The 22,670-nt window shown below is 40.2% G+C and overlaps 2 protein-coding genes across 3 annotated transcripts in view; both read right to left on the minus strand.

The window, feature by feature from the left end:
• Positions 1-22,670, minus strand: part of rhoq (ras homolog family member Q) — an 87,184-nt gene that overhangs the window by 52,437 nt on the left and 12,077 nt on the right. Inside the window, exons 4-5 of one of the 2 annotated variants that reach the window (XR_009927030.1) lie at positions 21,334-21,429; positions 17,988-19,127 (exon numbers count right to left, since the gene is read on the minus strand). Coding sequence is in view for 1 of the 2 variants with exons in the window: in XM_062430839.1 (XP_062286823.1) it covers positions 18,966-19,127; positions 21,334-21,429 (258 nt within the window). In the remaining variant the exon portion in view is untranslated. Of the gene's footprint in view, positions 1-16,223; positions 19,128-21,333; positions 21,430-22,670 lie in introns of those variants that run through there. The other variant, XM_062430839.1, reaches the window with a different exon arrangement.
• Positions 543-9,685, minus strand: socs5b (suppressor of cytokine signaling 5b). Its single transcript, XM_062430505.1, has 3 exons — positions 9,433-9,685; positions 648-3,454; positions 543-576 (listed from the first exon to the last, which is right to left on the minus strand). The coding sequence occupies exon 2, from the start codon at positions 3,431-3,433 to the stop codon at positions 1,748-1,750; it is 1,686 nt and encodes a 561-aa protein (XP_062286489.1). The 5' UTR covers positions 3,434-3,454; positions 9,433-9,685; the 3' UTR covers positions 543-576; positions 648-1,747.

Raw genomic sequence — 22,670 nt, forward strand, 5'->3', positions numbered from 1 at the left:
AAGATAACGACAGATGAGTGCTGCCTTTACACGGACTACAAATGCAGCCTGGGCGATGAGGGGATCTGCTGGGGGGGTATAGTAATAAGCCATAAAGTGGTGACAGCAAAGGTGACAAGAATCAACTCCCAGGAAAAGGCTACATCACTTCTTTCCCGCTGGAAAGAACACAGTGCTCTTCATTAAAAACTGCTTCACACATTTTAAACATGGTTCTGTGAGAGAAAAATATAAATTAAAAGAGGAAAGGGGTACTGCAATTTAATCCTGGGAGTTGTATTTCACTTCCTTCACAAGGAGATTCTATCATATAACAGTAGCTGTCATCCTGGTTTATGATCTCTGACTATACGGTGTCCCCATTCCCTCACTGGACGCACCGTCACGTTAAAAAAGGGGACACTGGCATTCTGATTTTTCTTTGATTGTCTTCACCTACCACTTGTCACATGTGCCCCCCTGATTCCTCTGACAAGACTAGTTAGCATTTCTTTTCTCTAACTGAAGCTCAAAACTAGCTGCACCAATGTTACAAGTGTCCGGGTGAAGAAAACTGACTGATACGGTGGGTCGAAGCTTTCTGTGTGCCAGATGCCACCAAAAGATGCTAGGGGGGGGGGGGGGGGGGGGGGGGGGGGGAGAACGACAAAAAAAAATCGGACGCTGGTATAAAACTTGACGCTATAAAGCCGTAATATGATTCCATAAAGAGACCAGACTGCTCATATGCTACCCTAGGAGCTAAATTTCATACAGGAAGAAATGAATTGTGCATGTATACACACAATAGCATGCGTAAAAGTTTGCCTGTGGCCAGACTGCTGTGAGAACTAACAAAAGTGAGAAGATTTCCTGACAATCTGTCCCTCCTGATCTGAAAGCGCACAGTGGGAATAAAGTTGACAAGTTTCGCTTGCTCACTAAATACGACACAGTTTACTGATTTGTTATTCGTCATTCGCTATTACTGCTTATTGAGGAACTGGTGTTTATTTTAAAAGGACTAATCTATAGTCTTTAGAAAGCACTTCATTTCCCTGATGTACTGTCCTGAACTCTGTGGACCCTCTCAGAATCTGTCTCCGTCTCCAACTTAGCTGACGCTCGCGTGCAAAGAGACGGCAAAGAATGTGCCTTTATGTAGCTTCATCCACGGGACAAGCTCTGACTGCAATAAACCAATAGCACCTCCAGAAGCCCCTCTCAACCCACACACACCTCTTGGGAAGGTGCTCCACTAGGTGCTTTAACGAGCTAAGGAAGAAAAAAAAAAAAAAAAAGAAAAAAAATAGAGAAAGCACAAAGTGAACTGTACAATGTAGCCGTGTGGGCCTAAACAGCAATTTTGGGATGAACAGGGAGGCATGCAGGCAGGTCTACAGGCAGGGTGATGTTGTGGGATCAGGCAGACATTTAGCACAAAGCGGGAGAGAAAAGACACAAAAGCACTGATATTTGTATCTTCCCTCCCTGTCAAAAAAAAAAAAAAAAACCTGTTCAACACAAAAACATGTGCTTGCCAGACAGCATTATACTGAATATAATCATATGTATTTTCTGTGATGTAAGTAATAACTAAAACAAAGATTAGAATGAATCTTGTATAGCTTGTTACATTTTAATTCCATCCCCCACCAGAAAGAGAGCCATGTCAGTATAGCCTCTAATTGGCTAATGAGGAATTTCTCAAGTTCTGTAATCCTCCTGCAGTGTGTGTGTGTGTGTACAGGCTGTGGAGAAACCCGCCTTATTTGACCTTGAGTGGCGGTTCCCTCTCCAGCCAGCGAACTCGTACTTTCTGTTTATAGTGATACTCCTTGAGGAAGTCCTGCAAGGCAGGGGGCAGCGGCAGGGAGCCTATACCATCGTAAGTGGTCCAGCGGCAGATGGCAGCTCGTGCCAGGTGCTGCAGGCCGAAGGGAAAGGTCCGATGGAGAGGCGCTGTGAGCAGCGGTTCAAAAAACATGCAGGCGCTGGGGTCCTTGTAGTGCTCCAGCAGTCCTGTGACGGTGGAAGAGTGGAAAACACAAGGGTCGTGTGCGTCGAAGCTGAAATTGTGGTTCCACTGCTCGATGCGGGCGTGCAGTGAGCGGTTGTAACGGCGGAAGCTAACGGAGAAGAGGTAGTCCTCCTGGGCTGAGTCACGGAGCAGGAAGGTGCCTTCTGGCCGTCCATCCAGCAGCGCCTCAGCCTCATAGCGGTCCATCACGCCCCAGTAGCAGGGCAGAGCTGTTATCTGCAAAAGGTCCGGCACCAGGCAGTGGATGTAGTCTATCTGGGTGTGAACCTTCCAGGGCCCGGGCTGCTGTCGGCTCAGGTGACCATCCCCAGAGGCGTGCCTCTGTTTGGGCCTCCTGGCCTGTAGACAGAGGGTGGTGGAATCCTCCTCAGAGTCACAGTCCTGGGTTGATGCCGTAGCCCCCAACACCTGCCCAGAGGCTCCTGATGACGCAGCACCCCCAGAGCTGCTGGCCCCTGAGGCCCGGCCTTCCCCAGAGGCCTCTCCATTGCAAGGAGCCATCTTTGGTCCCAGTTTGTAGAGAGAGGAGCCTGGCACTGAGGCCTCTAGGGTGTGGATCTGTGCATTAGGTGGTGGGTCCACACCTTCCTCGATGCTAAGTCTGCGACGCTCGCGCAGACGTTCCTCCTCGTCCTCAGGGGAGGGGTGGGCCGGGTCAAAGGCATCCAGCAGGGCGGTGGAGGAATGCGGGCTGACCGGTGCTGTGTGTTGCTTGATCAGGTGCCACTTGTGGGCGAGGTCTGAGCCAGGTGGGAAGGGGCAAGTCTCCAGCATGAGCTCGGTCAGGTGGATCTTACGTTTGGAGGTGACGGGGTTCTTAGATGAGCGTGAGCGCCTGCGAGCTGGCAGGGGTAAGCACAGACCTACAGTATCACTAAGCCGCTGACGCAGCGACCGAGCATTCAGACTACGTCCCCCGGATACGGAGTCACTCATCTCCTGGATGGAGCTGACTCCGTAACGCCTGTCCCTACGGTTCCCACGTAGTCTCCCAGATCGCCTGTCTGCCTCCAGAGAGCTCTGGGTTTTGGTGGAACATGAGTGTTTTTTCTTGCCCCCCCACGGAGCGTGGCGGGAATAGGAGTCTCTCCGGGCCAGGGGAACACCCCCCGATCCACCCCGAACATCCTCAGTATCCTTGTCCATAGTGATCTCTACTAGCTGGGGGATGTCCGACACACAGTTGTGATGGCGACGTCCTGTTGTTACCATGGGCACAGGGAGGAGGCTCCTCGATGGGCTGGAGGCTCCCGATGCCTGAGCCTCACCTGAACCGCCTCCTTGGCAGAGATCCACCACACAGTGAACGGCATCTGCCTCAACCCTGCTTTCACCGGGTCCTGAACTGCTGTTGTGAAAGAGTGTTTGGCATTTGCTCTTCAGGTTGCTCCACATGTTGCTCGCTTTCTTCATCCACTGGAGCCCCCCGGGGACCTGAAGATAACAGGAGATGGAAAGGAAAAAGGAAAAAAAAAGCGATTAAGCCACAGGTGGAGAAATCTTTCAAACAGCAACGGCGCCTGCATTTAACACTGAGGCGCAAGCTACATAAAGAATGTCCTACATTTCAATTCCCCAGACTGCTGTGTATCTAGTAATTACACGTGGTGTAAGTATAACGGGGCCAAAGTGTCTGAGAGGTGGGTAAGCTTGAGCAGTTGGAACAGCGGAGTTAGGAGTTGCCAGGCAGACGTGCAGGGACACAAGGCCACGGCTATAAATGAACCCGGGATCTGCTCACAGCTGATCTGCTGGTATGTACTGTATTACAGAGCCAGTCTAGACCTGACTGAAAAACTTTCCCTGTAACAAGCAGCATTACAGGGGCACACGTACATACACACTCTCATATGCCGTTGATTTATTGCTGTACTACAATTTGACAGGCATTTCAAAGTAGTGGGAGAAGCCGTGTTTGAATGAATCACATTTTTACAATGAGAAAAGTCTCCACAGGTACAATAAAGGAGGGAGGGGGGGTTGCCAAAAACAAAATGTTAAAGGACTCTAAAATGAAGTATTTCATTACACGTGTCAAGCATTGTTTCTGAGCTTCAAGCATTTTATTTAAGGGCACATTTTGCAGTTGGAGCGCAATCCAAATCATTACAGCTGTAACAGAAACTTTAAAATTTTCCAATATGCAAAAAGTCTTAAACCTTACCTCACTCTCATCTTTTACTCATTTGTTTTATGTCCTGTTGGAAATTTAATTCTTAACCCTGTCTTGCATTAATTGTATGTGCTATTATTTGACTCTCTCTGGCTAGTCTATCTCCCTCCCTCATCTTTTTAAAAAATGTTTTAATCAAAAGCATGCATCACGTCGACCCTCCGTGCAGAGGGGAAGTTTAATATTGATATAGACATTATGGATTTGCACAGTCAGCTGTGATAGAAGAGGCTGCTGTGATCTACAGGAAACCAGATTGGTCTTGGGCACATGACTTGATTAAGTTGATTTGCAGAGAGTGGTTCTGAGGGCTATCGCTAACAAAACTCTTGACGTCACCCCCGCTTATTGACTTGCTTTATGCTCACAAAAAAAGATGATGTCTCTCCAATTGAGGGTCATTAGATAGACGCCTACAAAAACAGCCTGCGCTATGAAAAATAATATCTTATTCATACATCACCAAATGTGACATGACTCATTCCTCGTTGTGGTTTTTCTCTTATTCTTTGCTCTTTATGCATCTGCACACTGAGTCTTGAGTGAGGGCTGTACATTGTCCAATCCCTCGATGTCTTCTTTGCCAATACAAAAATACACAGCAACTGCTTAGGCTATTTTTTTACACGTTGATCGCTCCGTGACAAACCCAAAATGATGTCCAACAAACAATATTTTGATGTCATGGTTAACTTTTTTGAAAACACAGCTGGAAAAGTGTCCGCATACTTTTCAGCACCGAAATCCAATTCAGCAAATTCATCACTGAGGAATTATTTTCATGATCATAGCAACATCTGCACTTCAAAGATAATCACAATCACTACATTTGAAATGTTTTTTTTAAAGCTTTTTTTTGGACTCTATCTCAGTTATAAATAATGAAACCTATGCCATCACTGCCCTGCACCCCCACCCCCAATTATTCACATACACACACACATATTCACCAACAATACTTGTTAGCAAACTGTTGAGTGCTACCAGCTGTGGCCAGGTTATTCTGCAACTACGTCTGATTACAAAACAATTATTGATGCATCTTAATTTTTGTTTACCATACTTTTTCCTCCTATATGTCCACATTCATAAAATAATTACCATTAATATCAAGCATTAAAAAATGGCAGACAAATTGAATTCAATTTCTCCATTTTCTTAACTTCAGTTTAGGTATTGCCTACAGTGTGGCAGTGACAGTATGCTAAAAAACTGGTTTGCAATGCTTGCACCTATTTATCACTATTTATCAATTGTTGGCAATATTATTAATCCATCATCGTCTTCCAATTTACAATATGTACTTTTTTAATGAATACTTGATTTGAATGACTTTTTCATAGCACTTACAATTGAGTAATTTAATTTATCCTTCAAAATAAAAGTCAATTGAAAGCTATAATGCTGTCCTCGAGATTTCTATTTCTGCTTACGCACACAAATTTTTATTCTATTTTGCTATTTTTCAAATCAGTTGATCAGTGCTGCACTGAAAAAGGAGTTGTGGGCTTCAAATATATTTATAAATGGATAAAAATGAGGCTAACATCACACACACAATGGGAACATAAATATAAGATAATATGTTACGTATTGTACACTGTGAACGCTCAGCTGATTTAACATTGTTTTTGGGAATCCTGAGGAAACCATAAAAGCAGCCGTGATCATGACCTGCTGAGACAAAGCAGTGCAGGTAAGAAAGAAGAAAAACTCCTGCAGCACATCCTGAAGGTAAGCAACACCTCTGGGCGACACTGTTCCTGACGTATGGAAAGCCGCTGGCTCTGTGCCCGAAGCACATGCTTTGATCATAGTTTCTCACGTTCTGGCAAGTATCTCAACTGTATGCAACCTCAGCTGTCACCGAGGGACCCACGCATAACGCTGTGCCAACTCAGCACTTCTTGATTGAACAAATTAATTATCACCATTCCAACTCATTACCTTCGAGTTGTTATCATTTTATTTGTCTGGTGAAAAGAGGTCTTACTATGTGTCAGTCTGAATAAGGATTTAAATACTGCTACACTAGATCTATACTGACACTAATACTGACTTACATTGAACTTTACATTTTACATCACTACTTTGCAATATCAGTATTTTAGGTGCACTATTTCTTTCAGTTCAACTGTGCAGTATCAATATCACACTAAAGGCATATTATCAATCTGACTACACCAATATTCTTCTTGTATATAATGTTACTATTTAATTACTTCCAATTTTTCTTATTGCTTGTGTACTTATTCATTGTTCTTTATTCTTTTTATTGATGCTCCTATTTTTGCTGCTGTAACACTGTAAATGTCCCCGTTGTGGGACTAATAAAGGATTATCTTATCTTAACGGATTAAGTATCAGCAAGACATGCCTGATCCACAATGAATAATGTGTCTTAATCACTGTTATTGCCAAATTTGTAACAATAAATACAATGTTATAAGCCTTCTGGAACAGCATCCACAAAATCTGCTCAAACCTAAAAATAATGTAGATTCTTATAACTAAGAGGTACATTAACAGACTGAACACTTAGCTGAGGTATACAGAAGAGCATTGGTATTAAAGTTGTAATGGGAATCAGTTAGGTATTAAAAATAGGAGAGAAAAAGTGGTAGTAGTGTATCTGTAATTACAATAAAACACAATGCATTTTAACTGCAGTGTTATTTAGATTATTTACACATGATTTCAGTGTGGTGGTGGTATGGTGACAATTCCTCATAAAAATCCTAAATCAGGCTCAAACTGCCTGATTCAGAACAGCCAATCAGAGATTTTATCAAAGGCAACATGACTCAAAAAAACCAGTCCTCGAACACTTTGTCCAGCCAATTCGATTTTTAGAAAGCAAAACAACGCAAAGCAACCATCTCTTAACCGTCAAAGTTTGTGTTGGAGCGCAAAGTCTCACCGGCCACAACCCCAATTTGTCCAGCATTTGTCCCCATTCTGTAATTTGACTGTCAACATGAAGACGCTGATTTACAAAAGTGAAGGCTTGCACATTCACACCCCTGCTGCTGTCTTTCCTCCCCCGGATGAACTGGAATTGTGAGGCTAATGTCATATCAGCTACATCTTTGAGAGGCCTAGATTTTTCCATCGGGGTCGGTTGTGTTTTATCCCTTGGCCCGGCTAATCGCGTTTCAAAAATACAAAACAATGAAAAGTGCTAGTTAATGACACACACACACACACACACACACACACACACACACACACACACACACACACACACACACACACACACACACACACACACACACACACACACAAAAGGCTAACAAAAAGTGCAGCAAGAGTATGATTAAAAATACACCTATAACTGCTGTTACAATGTAATATTCAACCCATAACACCCTTGTCTACCATATACTGGATCATGCTAGAGCTACACATTTGAAAACCATGTCCACTTAGACACATATTTATATATTAATTTATAATAAATGGCTAACGAGGGTTTAGAATTTGGACCTGACAAGCAAAAAGACAAAGTTGGAAGTTGTACAAAAGGTTGACTGTATGAGTTACTACAAATGTTATGAATAGACCACCGAGAACTTAAAACTCAACTACAATGTAAGTTATCTTAGCGCACCCTAGGCTGTCCTCATTAGCACGGCTCCATTTTTTTAAGACATTAAATAAAAAAGTAAAAACACAGCATCACTACCTTTCAGGTCAATGCAAGGAACATGCAACCATGTAGTGACAAGTTTAAGTTACCATCAAGTTTAACTCCTGATTTAAATATTTATGTAATATTATAAGTAGAATTGAAATATTATGTCTACAATATGACACACACACATACACACACAAACACATCTAGGGCGACTCATAGATTACAGATTTCTAGGAATTCACTCTGCTCAGCTCGATCAAGATTGATTATTTTAACTGGACCCTTCCTATGTCATCCTCTATGACTATCCCCATTGATAACAAACAACCACACCGATAGTCAAGCTCCAGTCCCACAACCATTTAAAGCTGCCCTGAAAGAGAACTAGGCTACTTCTCCTCTCTCCGGCAGGCCAACACACCCATTCTCCTGGGATCACACTGATCTAAGAGAGGGCTGGAGAGAAGACAAGATTAAGAGAGGACGCCTTCACTGCTCAGACCAGATCAGAGTTAATGAGATATCTGCAGCGTCTCGCGTACTGAGAGATATGTGGAATGACAGAAAGCCATGCAGGAGTCTGGAAATGACTGATACAGCACATTTATCCTTCCTATCATTTAAATCTCAACACATATTAAACATTTTAACAGTAATGCTGATGTTGCAAACTACGATGCAGGCTCTGGGTGTATTTTTAGCTATAAATAGGCATTTTAAATAGAGACATATTATGCAGCATCTAACATATAACTTCAATTTTGCATTGTTCTTCAGGAGTGCAACAATATAATACTTGGGTAATAATTATCCTGCTCTTAAGTAGCTTTGTTTCTAGGTTCTTATCAGTAATTAATCCCAAACTGTGTCAGACACAATGTTGATTAATTTAACATAAATCTGGTCAAATCAACTGGAGAAAAAAAACTTAGATTTTAACACTATCAGCTTTTAGGGTTAAAGATAACCCCCTCAAGTTAGTCCTACATTAAACTGTTTTCGTTTGAATATTACCTAACCATACTAACTCATGTTGGACAGTGCAGCCCCGTTATACTAACATTAGCTACCATGACAGTTATGTTTTAACACTAATGTCAATAGTAGACCACCAACTATCGAGCCATAACGTTATTTATTAGCTGCTCTATAATGGTGTGAAGGCCTTTGGGGTTTTTTTCTGGAGGCCCCACTTTTCCCCTGCTCCCAGCCAAGTTAGCTCAATGCTAACACGGTAACGTTGACCATAGTCCCAGCATACCGCTAAATGAAGCTACAGCCATCAAGATAACGTTAGCTAAACTCGTATTTGACAAGCTGGTATGGTTAGTCAGACACGTTACATGTCTCAGAATACATTTAAACTGATTTCTGGTCGTTGGCAGCAGATATAGCTTAACTTACGAATCAGGCTTAAGAGCTGTCAAAAAGCTAGCATTGGCTAGCCAGCCAGCTAGCGGGGGTTAGCGTGTTAGCTTGAAAAAAATCGACACAAAAAATGACACAAATCAACCGAGTGATGCTGTGTGGCCAAGAAATACTAAGTAGACATACGTGACATGTTTGACAGGTGATGGTTTGTTTCTAGAGTTCATATCTTACCCGTGTGCCTTTCTGAAAGCTCTATTCAACAGCTCTCTTTGTCTGCAAAAAATGGCTATTAAGAGAAGTCAGGCATATATCCCCCTGGCGGACCACGGTGTCGGTAAAAAGCACTAAACGTCCGCGGATACTTGATGGTATCATCCCGAATGTTTTCCAAATATACTACTACTCAAATGTCTTTAAAAGGCTAAAGTGTTCGAGAGCAGCGAAAGCCCGTTCTTCATCATGGTGGGGGTCTTCTTTTTCCGCCGTGGTTGCTGCTGCTTCTCGCAGCCAATATGACGGCGGGCTCACCAGACAGAGAGAGCCGGACTGCGATCACCGTGAGGGGGGACCGACTGACAGCGGCTAGGTCCAATGGAGGAAAAGGGAAAGGACGGCCACTTCCGACGGAATACGCGGATGGGGAATGCCCCGGAGCTGTCTCGCCGTGATGGGCGTCCCGTGTCGCCAATGAGAGGAGAGAAGGAGGATAAAGCTCTTCGCTGGCAGCTACTTGGAAACGTGGAGAGAGAGGTGCAGTGATGCTGCTGGGACCACGGATCCACTGATGTCATCCAGGTGAGAGGAAGAGAAAAGGAACACACAACACAGAGGGATTGTTTAATTTCAGTTCATATTCTTCAGAGATTCTCTTAAAAAACTACTCAAATTACATTTCTCTCACTAATAAGACCTCATCATACAAAATGTTGACTTAATGGCAAGGTGGGCAACTACCATGGGACCCAAGACTCTCTCTGGGGCCCTGAAAGCTTCAGGCTCACAGTTTTTCAAATGAGCTGGTTTGTGCTAATTTAAATTTAAAAGTATTTTTGGAACAAGCACCACTTATTTCAAGAGTACATTTTAATTAAGGCCTTAAGGTTTTCTACTTTATTATTCTTTATCTTTAGGCTCTGTCTTTGAAAAAGATGTCAAAATCTTGTTTTAGGACATTATTTCAGTTTTGTGATTCAATCTTTTCATAATCCTAAATGTGTTTCTATTGAATCAAATTACCACACAGCAAACCAGGGGTCAGGTGGGAGTCCAGCATAGACAAATTGCACACATTGCAGACATTGGGGGGGAACAAGGTGGTCATTTCTGCCATGGGGCCTCCATGTACGTTCATCTGGCAAAATGTCAATTAATTTTAAAGTTGAAACAAAGTCGTTTATCCATTCATAAAGTAAAAAAAAAAATTGTAGACACGAAGGCAAAAACTATTAAAAAACTACAGCAAGTGAAACAAAAGTGAAACAGTTATTACAAGTGTTGAATTAAATGTGGCATTATGTAGACCAGACGGGTGAACATGTGCCGTAGCTCGTACCAAAGTAAATCTCAGAACAATTAAGACGCCTCAAAGGAGCATTCATAGTCACTCGCACCCACACATGAGGTCATCTCCTGGAGTCAGATCATTCATGAGCACATGACACAAGGCGTAATGGGAAGTGGAAGTGGTGTGAGTAATGTAGTAGTTAGCCGGGGCCGAGCTTGAATTCAAGGGAAATCACCAGCAGTCTGAACACATTAGCTTTTACATCTCAGAGATGCTGATCTAATTTGTGCTTATGAAAGGAAATGAAAGAGAATTGCATTAGCACTGATTCTTCTGCCAGGAGTGATTCACACTATTTTAGTCAACATGGACCCTCTCTCCGCCCAGGTCTATGCTGTGTCATCTGCAAGCAATCCGCCATTAAGATACGTGGACTTACTACTGAGTCCAGCGTGATTCAGTTGGACTTGAAAATGAAAGGTCTGATGACAACATTATACACTCATACCAGCTCTATGAATAAGAAATACACCACAAGTTGAAGAGTCCAAACCTCCACCCCTGTTTGTTTTTTTTAATTAGAAATGATTTGCATTTATTCAAAACTATTTGCAAAGTACACACACCATTTATTAGTCTTTGTGTTTATTCCACCCGGATAATTTAGATTGTTTCAGCTGAGGTGTCAATCACATAAAGTGCATAGTCAATTTGCTTTATAAAAACTTGAGTTCATTGCAGAGAGCAGCTAGTCTGACATCCAAATAAACTAAAACAAATCACGAGCGCTGACAGACAGTATTTAGGCCTGCGCACTTACTCAGTACAGAAATAGATTTGGATTCAAGATCAGACGTGATATTGACCAGTTGGATAGATGCGGAGGTTTGGTCGGATGTTTGGCGGTTTCATATTTTATTTCCTTGGAAATGTGTGAGGTGTTTGGATCACTCTTCAACTTAGGTACCTCATTTAGTACTAGTGCACGTCTACAGAAACAAACCGTTATAGCAGTTTAATTCTCGCTGTCTTTTGCTTCATTATATAACATTTTTCTGGAATTACTGTAAGAAGAGGAGTTGGCCTGTTTATTTCTGGCTATGACAGATTATGTATACATACATTTCCATACATTTTTTCCATCAGGAAGCAGCTCTTGTAATGTAATTGTGACTGCGGTAATTGTATTGCTCAGTGTGGAGATTAGTAACAAAGATGCACAGTTTCATGCCAGCATTACTGGTGATAATGTTCAGGAGTTACAGCATTTTTATTGTTGTAGATGATGAATTATATTTTATATTCAAACTAGGGTGCATATATAGAGAAAGTCAGAATAAAAAGTGCAGAGTGGTAAAACAATAGCATATTATCGTCATAGTATGAGATTTGTTTTGAATGTATTATATGAATTTTGATGTACAGTATCTAGAAGATGTTCATGTGGTGACAAAGACAGTGTTGCCATCTTGTGGCAGCAGGATGGAAACAAAATGCATCAACATCAAAGTCAGATTTTCTGCACCCTGCAAGTTTCTCAACCCCCCAAAACTGCTTTTTTAAATCATTATATGAGTAATTTTTCCCTTTATACCTTTAAAGTGGTATTTGCTAACCAGGTGTTATCCAACACTCCCAGGTCTAAATGCTTGTTTTTCGGCATTGCACTTGATAGAGTTTATCCTTTATAGTCATCATGATAAATAATACCTTAATAATAGCTACAGGTTGTGCCATGTAATGCATTTCTCTCTCTCTTTAGAAACACAAGAGCGAGTAAGCAAGTCAGGAAAGAGAGAAAATGTAGTAAAGGTTAAAAATTCAAAAGGACACAGTAGCGTCCAGCATTAGCAGAAGGGAAAACAATGTGAAATCAACTTTACTCTTCCGCAGTACAGAACAGTCGGTGCAGCACTTCATAATTTTGGGTCCAGGGCCAGAGAGAAGTCTCTGGTGGTGCATGACAGCAATCTGGAGTTTGGAAAAAGCTGTGTGAAAGAGTCCAAATACGGTTCCACTGTCCTTTCTTATAGAACATAATCTATGTAATATGTACAAGTATGTGATTGTGATTTCGCGAAAGATATTAGATAAACATGTACAATACATATCAAATGGCATGTCTAGTGTCATGACCCGAGTATGAGTTTACAGGAAGTTGGACAGTTTTACAGTAACAGACCTGTGTTTTTTCACTTGTAGCATGCTCAATAAATATACAGTAGCCCCAACCTGTCAGTCATTATGACCTATGGGTCATATTAAAAGTCAGCTTGTCCTGGTATCAAATATGTGTGCTAACTTTATTGATTTGAACAGACCATCCAGTGTCCAACATCACAAATGAAAATGAGTTCATAGGTCCATATTTTATCTCAGCAATATATAGTCAACATCGAATGGTGTGAAATATGTTTAAAATAATGTTTTCTGAGTAAAAAAAAAAAAAAAATCTTCACTTTGTGATTATTTAAGTCTAACTTTTTGACAAAATACTTAAGAAAATAATAAGTTGTCCATTTTTGGAATCTTTTATATAAAAAAAGAAAGTAAAGTAAAAGGTAATTATTATATATGCCAAATTTGTGACATTCTGACATGAAATCACTGATTAAAAGATTTCTTAAAGAATTCCAAATGGCTGAATAACTGTGCAAAATTAGGCTTATATAGATCTATGAGACCTGATTAGAGCATATTTGTGGACACACTTACTTCACCACATGTTGCTGAGTCACAAGGAGCATACAATTTAAAACAAATAAATGAAAGCTATGTAAAATAAGTTTAAAAAAAAATGTTTCTAGTCCTTAACACGTGACTAAGAAGGTACAACAGAATGAACTGAAGATATGCTTCCATTAATATGTGTATACTGTATATTGATGTGTGGACAGTGGAGTAAATTATTACATTGACAGACAGGCGGGTCTTTGTTCAGCTGGCTGCTGCACATCAAAGGAAGTGGCAGTAATGTGGTTACTGTGCCACATGCTAATTGCTTCTTCATGTCCACAAGCCTGCAGTACATTCTGCATGCCGATCCAGACTGTAAGATAAAACCTCATTACGCAGATAAGTCACAGAAAACTCTTATGGTTGAAACTCTTCTTTCTATAATCCAAAATGAAGTATAACGCTGCATGTATTTACAAGAGTTTGGAACACTTACTATCTATTCCCATTCATGGTAGTTTTTGTTCGTGATTATTTAAATGTAAAAAAAAAAACTGCAGTTGGCTTTAGTAGACTGTAATTATCCCTCATGCACATTTGACATATTGATTGTATTGACAAATTGAAGCTCCAACAACCGTTTTGTGCTATGTGTTGCTCATGGATATAATCAAAGTGTGATTGATAATTCACCAAAAGAAGTACCAAACCTGTGCTGCCAGAGCCATGTAGCATCTTTCTGTGTTATTTTTCTGTCAGACACTCTTCACATCCATTCATTTCATTTAATGGCTACACATTCTCAGTTCGGCTTCCTGAAGGGCTCACTTGTTAATTTAAGGAAGCAGTGCACAAATCAAGGGAGATGCTATCATCACCATATATGGTAATAAGAAACGAGATCAGGAAGAGCAAGGGCTCACTGAGAAGAAACACATTGTCTTCATTTGACATGATTTGTTTGAATGTGATTGATCAGCTGATACTGATCATTTCTAACACAGTTCTTCATATGTGTGTATGTGACCTTGCTCACTATGATTAAATGAAGGATGATCGTCAGCCCAGCGCACAGATAGCAAACACTGGACTGCTCATATGGGATGTGGGCGGATACATTTTGAGTCACACGTGTTGTCATTGGGTTCAGCATGACACACTGGTGTGCACAATGAGCTCATGATTGCTTATTGGACCGATACTGGAAGGTAAACATGCAACCATCTATAATATATACAGACTACACAAGGTGATGGTTCAACTGAGATGATATCTGCTTTCTCTGAGGGGCTTCTGTGTAAATCATGTGCTTTGGATCTTTTCACGCTAAGTTAAACAGTCTCGAATTTCAGTTGTATGGTGATGAAAGGTGTGCAGAGGATGAACACCAAGACCTGTAATAAGTGTCAGGCTAGGAAGGTCCCAAAAAGATCTAAGAGGCTCATCTTAGCAGGCAGTACCACTCTACATACTTCACCTTTCTATATAGCTGCTGTTTTTATTTTCAGTGAAATGCTGTTTCATCTTGCGATAGTCTTTTTTCATCTGATACATTTGTGTATATAGTTTTATAATCAAGTTGAAATATTAAATTTAAAAAATCATTTAAAGATACATTTTTTTGGTCATACATTGACATAAATCTTACAAACAATATGATCCCATGCTGTGTGCTATTGTATATGCAGCCAAATTCACAAATGAATGAAACTGCTACTATGGCTGCCTTTAAGTTTATTTTTTACTTTGATCTATTTAATCGTAGGCTATAGTTGGTGATAAATTGCTGTGCTGAAATGTTCTCACATTGTTGACCTGCAAACCTTTGGACTTTGAGAGGAAACCAACAGGGAAGGAAATACACACTCCACACTGTAATGCTCATTGTCTGCCTGGTTCAAACACTGAACCCCTCATGCTGTGAGGCCACAGTTCAATGACCACCTCATGGACCAGCTGTGCACCAATATAGTATCTTGTATGTCAGGTCATGAACATAAAACAGATCTGATAATAATGTTATGTAGTGTATAATCCTCCAACGCTCCAATCTTTTCATATAGAGGATCATGTGTAGGGTGTCTATATGCTTGGATTAGCTAAGCTTTAGCAAAATTAAGCCGCATATATCATGTCTGATATTATTTAATTGCTTAATCCCCAATAGCTACAGAAACTGTCCAGTAGTTGAAATAACCCTCAGATGGTAAACTACAGTAGAATTTAAAGCTTGTATACTGAAATGCCAGTTAATGTTGAGTAAAAAGGCAGAAAGTTGAGAGACACTACACTAAATGTAGCCAGCAAGTGGCGCTCATGCACCAGAGTTCACTACAACTGGTCTTTGTGTCAAAGGTCAAATTGGTGAAATACTGTGACTAACTTTAAAATGTTAAATTAGAAACCTTCTATACAAATCATACTTAAATGATGTATGTAGTATGTGTATGTGTGTTTTCATACAAACATGCCTCAGAGTTTAATTCCAGTGACCTGCTTATCAACTCAACCCAGTGCTGTCTGACCCATTATGAACACGAATGCCCTTATTTCCAGGAATAAACACTGCAAAAAGTTAATTTCACAAATCCGTCCCGCGGCACATCCGACGCTCTCTGTGAAGTTAAAACCCTCCAAGCCGGCTTATCAACACAGTAATCACGTTTATTGAGAAGAGAGGAGCATCAACGGGTAAATGCATTGGTGGCTGCGGCACTTAAGGTCCTGGATCCTGAGGGTGGACCTTCACACAAACGTAAGCAAGCAAAAACTGTCAGAGAGAGAAGGCCTTTCACCCCGTTATCCACTCCGCTGCTCGAAAAAGACAGTACAATATGCAACGCAGGCTGTGGCGCAGAGAAGAGGAGCACCATGTACATTAAAGCTTTAATCAATCATCATATCTGACTTTGAACAGAACATTAACAGAAGTCATTTAGCAAGAGTTGGCACCTTTGATTAAAAAAAGTTAGAAAAAGCCAATAACAAATGCATAAAAACAAGTACAGCCAATATATTGTAGATGTCTTGCAGGGAAAGTTCAGTCATTACCTACAGTATTGTAGACCTGTAGGCTTGAAACTATTCAGCGTGTAGATATTTTATACTATTACCTAAATCCTGACATACCTTTCATATTATCTCATTTCAATTTGAAACGTTGTAGTGTGACTTTACTACAGATCAATGAATTCTTCTGGGGTAACCTGTATCTGTTGTGTAAATGTAAGGATTTTCTAAATGGATGGTGGTCACACTAATGTTGTTCCATTACATTATATACATCCTTTTACAGCTGTCACAGGGGGGAACTCATGACTTCAGATTTGGTGATTATTTGGCAATTTAAATTCTATTACAGGAATGACCTCTGCAGACTGAGTTGCACCAGCTATACTGAATCCGTCACAGAGTTTGCAGGTAAAGTCTCCTAATTTATGAAATCAGGTTGCACCATTCATACTACATTAATGCATGAGCTAGTAAAAGACCTTAGTAAAGTGTAAATCAGCTCATGGGGAAACATCTGTAGCACTGTCCACTCAACTAAGTCAATGCAACATCACAAGTTGTAACATAACAGCTACTAAATAACAGTTCGTGGGGCCAAGCCATATATTAAACTTAAGTGCCAACCCTTTTTAAAGGGATAAAGGTATATCTATGTTTTATTTATATAGATACTTGAATGAACATTTATTTCAGAGTTAGTATTCAAATAGTTTTGAGTGACTATGGCCTATCTAAACTGTATTTTAGCAAGCTAACGTAGGCTTTTTTTCCCCGGTTGGATACGTTATCTCCACTTGGCAGCTACTATGTTTATTATATACATATATGCCTGAACATTTGTTTCAGAGTTAGTACTCATATAGTTTTGAGTGACTGGAAAATATCCTATTATGCTAAGCTAACTTTCATTATTTAGGTCTGTCAATCTAAGTTAACGTTATCTTTTTTGCAGTTGGTTCCGTTAGCTCCACTTGGCAGCTATGGGGTGCAAATATTGAGCAACAACTACTCTCTGCATAAGTCGTGATATGTGTGGTGCAACCTGTTTTACTTTAGTGATGTACACATCTCCATGGTAAAGACTTGCGCAAGCTAAGTGTGAGCTTCTAGGAACTGCCGGTGCAAGTAGCTGCCACAACTTCTAATATGCTTTCAAAACTGCTTGGATCAGTTTCTTTCCTGTATTTCCTGAAAAAAGGCTTTCACCTAATGCCTTGCAACAATATTTTAGAGGTGTTGGACAATAGTTGTGCATGGTTAAGATGGTGGACTGTGCTCATATTGTGCCTGATGGAAGGTTGTGCATTGTCTGTGCTTGAATCAGCCTTTTCTGGAAGAGGAACAGTGTTTAAAAGCAGAGGAATGTGCTTTGTTGTGCGGGGAAATGAAGACGTGTGGACTGTGCTTCATGTTGTGCATTAAATATACAGTATTGGGTCACATTAGCCACCTGATTTTGATGAAAGTATGTGTGCATTTGAGTCTTTGGATGTTAGATATGAATGATTCTAAAATGAGATCCCTCTTCTTTTTCTTCTCTCCTCTGAAACCTTCTTAAAGGTGATAAAAGGATAACACATTATTGCAGGATAACAAAAAAGAAAAAAGTAAGCTATCGGTCAACAAAATAATATTTGCACAGCGTTGATCATCTCCTGTTTAGAGATACAGAATCATAAACTCTAGATAATATATATTTAAAAAATGGATAATATACCTCTTCAGTATCTGATGAAGCCTCTATGTTCTGACATGCCACACTATAAAATGATGGTATATCAATAAGGCAAAAACAAGCCTCTCAAACTTAAAAAGAATACAGTTTCAGGTCCAAAAGCTGTTGTTTGAATAGCGTTTCAATGGTTGCGGATGACGTGCGTTATCCTCCACACAAGGCAAAGCACCTTGTGTGGTTTCATTTGCGGTTCGTCAAATGACAAATAATCAGAGACGGACTTTGTGGGCCAACAGTCTTTGTAGGGTTTAAATCCAAAGAACTGGGCCCTAATGTCCAGAAATGTACCCTGGACACTAGTCACAGTGTCGCTAAAGTCTGCCTCTCATTATTTATCAGCTGTATGCGTTCTCCCTTTAAGACATCAAATGAAGACCTCTGATCTTTAATGGAGAAATTCACTCAATTCACCAATCAATAATCTAGCTTCCGAAAATCATAGAAATAATACGGACTTGGAAGGTAGCATTTCTCTTAAAACTGAAATGTTTTTTTTTTCGTATGACAGCTTACAACACTTTTGTACAGGAAAATGATTAAAAATGGTTATAAAAGAAGGTACTTTTGAGGCAAAAAAGTCTATCAGGAGAAGAGACTGACTTGGGGTTTGTGCTCCTTTGGTAGTAAACTGCATCCTCAAGTGCTGGACAGCAGGAGAGACTTATGGCATTTCAAGAGCACTGCAGCTTAAAATGAGCTCCTGGTTTGTCCTTTTTTTTCAGTCCTCTATTTTGTCTCTGCTCTGCTGTCTGTGCATTTTTTTTCTTTTGTCTGTCTCTAGCCGTCAGTCCAGGTTTGGTTTATGGTTTGCTGCTGAATGATCTCTGGGTTTATGTATCACGTGATCAGGCAGCAGTTGATGCAGCGGGGTCCCAGTCTTCTCTTCAGAGCTCCCTTCTTTCTCTTGGGAGTCAGGATGGCAATGATGGCCTCGTCGAACACCGTCTTCAGGCCCTTCTGGGTCAACGCTGAACATTCCACATAGCAACATGCGCCAATCTGATGAGATGGAAAGAAACAATACAGTGCTCAACTAGCAGTTATTTAAAGTTCTAGTTTCTGCCGTGTAGAACATGAGACAAAATCTCTAAACTAGTTGATATACACTTTATTTAGCCGCCTAGCTTACAGCATTTCTTGAGCACCAAAATACCTCAGTAAATGGTGTTTAGGGTGACACTTTGACAGCTCAACGACTTCCCATTATATACAGTTTGACACATTATCAATGACTTCACATTTGTTAACAGGAAATGTAACAACGAGACGCAGAGACTCAAGCAGCAGCACTGCCAGCTAGGATGAATGAATGCATTTCTGTAACCTAACGCTATGATTGTACATCGCTAGCAGTGTAATAATATATCATTTACTTTGGCTATGGTTGATATTATGGGGTAACTTTAGCTGCTAATGGTAAGTACTAAGCGGAGCTAAAATAGGGATGTTCATTGTTTTTCTCAAACATTTTCAACAGTAGGAAACGTCGCTATTGCTAACTGTAACAATACCTAGAATGTCTCTTTGGTATCTGATAGCAGCTGATAAGAATGATCTTGTGTAGCTTAAAGCCCCCTTCAGAAAAACACTTCCTTACATAAATATGATAACAATCACATGTTATACCTATATTGGTCATTGAACTTGTTTTCAGCTTCGCTAGGTGCCAAATGAGAGAATTGCTAGCTTCCCTTAACCGTCAAGTCATGTCTGAAAAATGCTGTAAAACATCTCTGTAATGGACAAATACTGTAGGTCTGAATGATGAAACATACATTAATTAAACAGATAGATGAAGCCAGAATTTTTACATATTCCATCTGGAAGGGGCTTTTGTGATATAGGTAATATGCTAACTAGCTTCAGTGTCTGGTACAAGTGGATAACATTTACAATGTAAGTGGTTACAGATTCAACTTATTATTATGACTACCAACATATACTAGATGCCCTCACAAGTAACCATTTTTTATCTTTCAAGGAGAAAATACAAACTCCAATACATTGTCCTCCAACCACGATACATAAACTGATCAATGTTAGAGTTTATTCCTTTTTCCTGTTTTTTCTTTTTCTTTCTTTCTTTACAAAAAAAAAATAAAAAATTAAATATAGTATAAATGTAATACTGTTCTTGATACATTTTCAGAATCTGCTGCACAATAAAAATTTGTAATCCAAAATCAAAAGCTTTAACTACTGGTCATAGTTGTCTTTATTAATGTTGGCTCCTATTATTTTGTATTGTCGTATTAAGTAGTCTGTTTATATTTTCCTTATGTCAGACTAAACTAGCAAGGATGTCATTGCCAGCTACCTGGACAGCAACTGTAATCACAACATTTTTTTCTTTTTTTGATCATGCAGCAGACAATTTTTTTTTCATGTTTGAGGATCCAGGAAATACCTTCAGAGCAGTTGGTCAATGCAACCTGCAGGGTTTTTCCAAAAATCAGCATATGCTTTTTTTCCCTTTTTTTTTTTTTTTTTTTAGCTCTGTGACTCAACTGAAATGCTATTGCATGAGAAGCACAAACATTTTATGATTTAAAGCTTTTACAAGTCAAACAAATTTAACAAATACATATACAACCCCAGTCAACCTAATCAGCAATAAAGAGTGGAACCATGAAATACAACTAAATGGAGAACAGGTCATCCATAAAGAAAATATAATAATTGTCAAGATAAAATATTGCCAACACTCAGTGGAAATAACTCTAATTTTAGAGATTTGAATTTGTACTCTGTGGCCTCTGAAAAATGAGTCCCAAGAGACATTAATCCTATCTTAAGTTGCCAAAACTGCATAGATATGACCTTTAAATCGGTCTCGATTGGAATTTTTTAAAGGTCTACTTGTATTCCTCGGTTTCTGCCGGACAGGAGGAAATAATCACAGACCGCAGTCAGTAGCCGCATCCTACTTCTCAGAAACATCCACCGGACATTTGTATGTTCACCCAGAATGTATTCCTGGATTTATTTTCAGAATAATACAAAGAATGGACAGAGGTCTGATTCGGAGCTTTTCACCGAAGAAACTGCATTCCTACGGAGGCATTCCTGGGTCAAATCAGCACTCAGGAATCTAAGTGGATATGACAGCTCAATTCTACAACACTGAAAGTGAAAATGTGAGCTTCTACTGTGTTCCACCAGCTACGTTTTACTTCACTTCTTCAAAACAGGCAAAGATACAAACCTCCTTTGCAAGTTTCTGTCCTTGCTCGGTGGCTATCGGCTTCTCCTTCATGTCATTCAGTTTGGCAATGGTCTTGGGATCATCACGAAGGTCAATCTGAAAGAGATAACGGACACTTTCTCTCAAGTCTACTGCATCCATGATCACTGTTACCATCATAATGTGTATTTTAATTACATATATTTATTATTAGTTGTACTGAAGTATTTGAACTGAAATTAGGTATTTGGCTCCTTTTCTTAGCAACACCTCAGCTCTACACTCAGTCCATGCTTCTAAACATAGCTGTGAGTTGCCTCTGAGTGCTGAACTGCATAACTCACAGTGTGTTTTCTCATTTTGAAACAAAGCATGTTGTCCCACACTTCCTGCTCTTGTGCAAAACCATTTCACAGCCAACCACAAGGTTCCTCACTCTTCTTTTATTCATTGCAAAGCCCAGCACACACGACTTGTCCACACACACTTTCTCCCCATCTCATAACCAGTTATGATGAGTGCATCCGTCTGCGCAGTCTTACTGGGAGTAACCTTCATTAACCCTTTTATTGATTGATATGATTTGTGGCAGCATTGGTTGTTATGAATCTTAAGTGTACATGACAGCATCCGGCTGATGAAAAGCAAGAGAGTTATGACGAGAACTGATAAAAGAGTAGTAAACATCAGCTGACACACGATAAATCAGACACCCACTCCATCCTCCTCATCACCGCTGGGCCCTGGCTGCACTGGCATTTTGGTTGCCAGGGAACACGGACCAAAAATCACCCACAAGCCGGTGTTCGTTTTTAAGAGGACATATGGTATTGGCAGTGGATAGTAAGGCTCAAGAAATAAGCAGGACTACTGCCTTCTTTTAACATCTATAAGACTTTAGTAATGCATGTATTGCAAAAGTTAATTGGTGGTTCAACAACATTCCTGTAAGGCAGGGCGGGCTCCAGCACCAAACTGCAGACTTTTAAAACCCAAATGAGCCAGATCAGTCTGAAGTCCTTTGCCAGGTTTATATTGGCTGTTACAACTTAAAATAATTTTAATTTTTCGCCATGGCTCAGGTTCAGGATTGCAAAAGGAGGCCGTTTTTTAAAATGACTTCTACCTTAAAGCTGTACTATTAATTATTTTTATATTGGCAATGGGAAAGACTATTAAGGGTGTTTCAGACCTGAGTTGCTCAGTGTGGTTGAAACAGATTCTGGTTCATTTCCCCCCTTGGTTATACTTAGCCTACTTTGGGCAAAACTGAACACAGCATTCGTACCAAGGTGGGGATCAAAACAACCGCACTGAGAACTTTCAGAAGAAGTGTCCTCAGTCACATCACAAACAAA

The sequence above is a fragment of the Scomber scombrus genome, chromosome 12, assembly GCF_963691925.1.
Source record: "Scomber scombrus chromosome 12, fScoSco1.1, whole genome shotgun sequence".
Taxonomy (NCBI): Eukaryota; Metazoa; Chordata; class Actinopteri; order Scombriformes; family Scombridae; genus Scomber; species Scomber scombrus.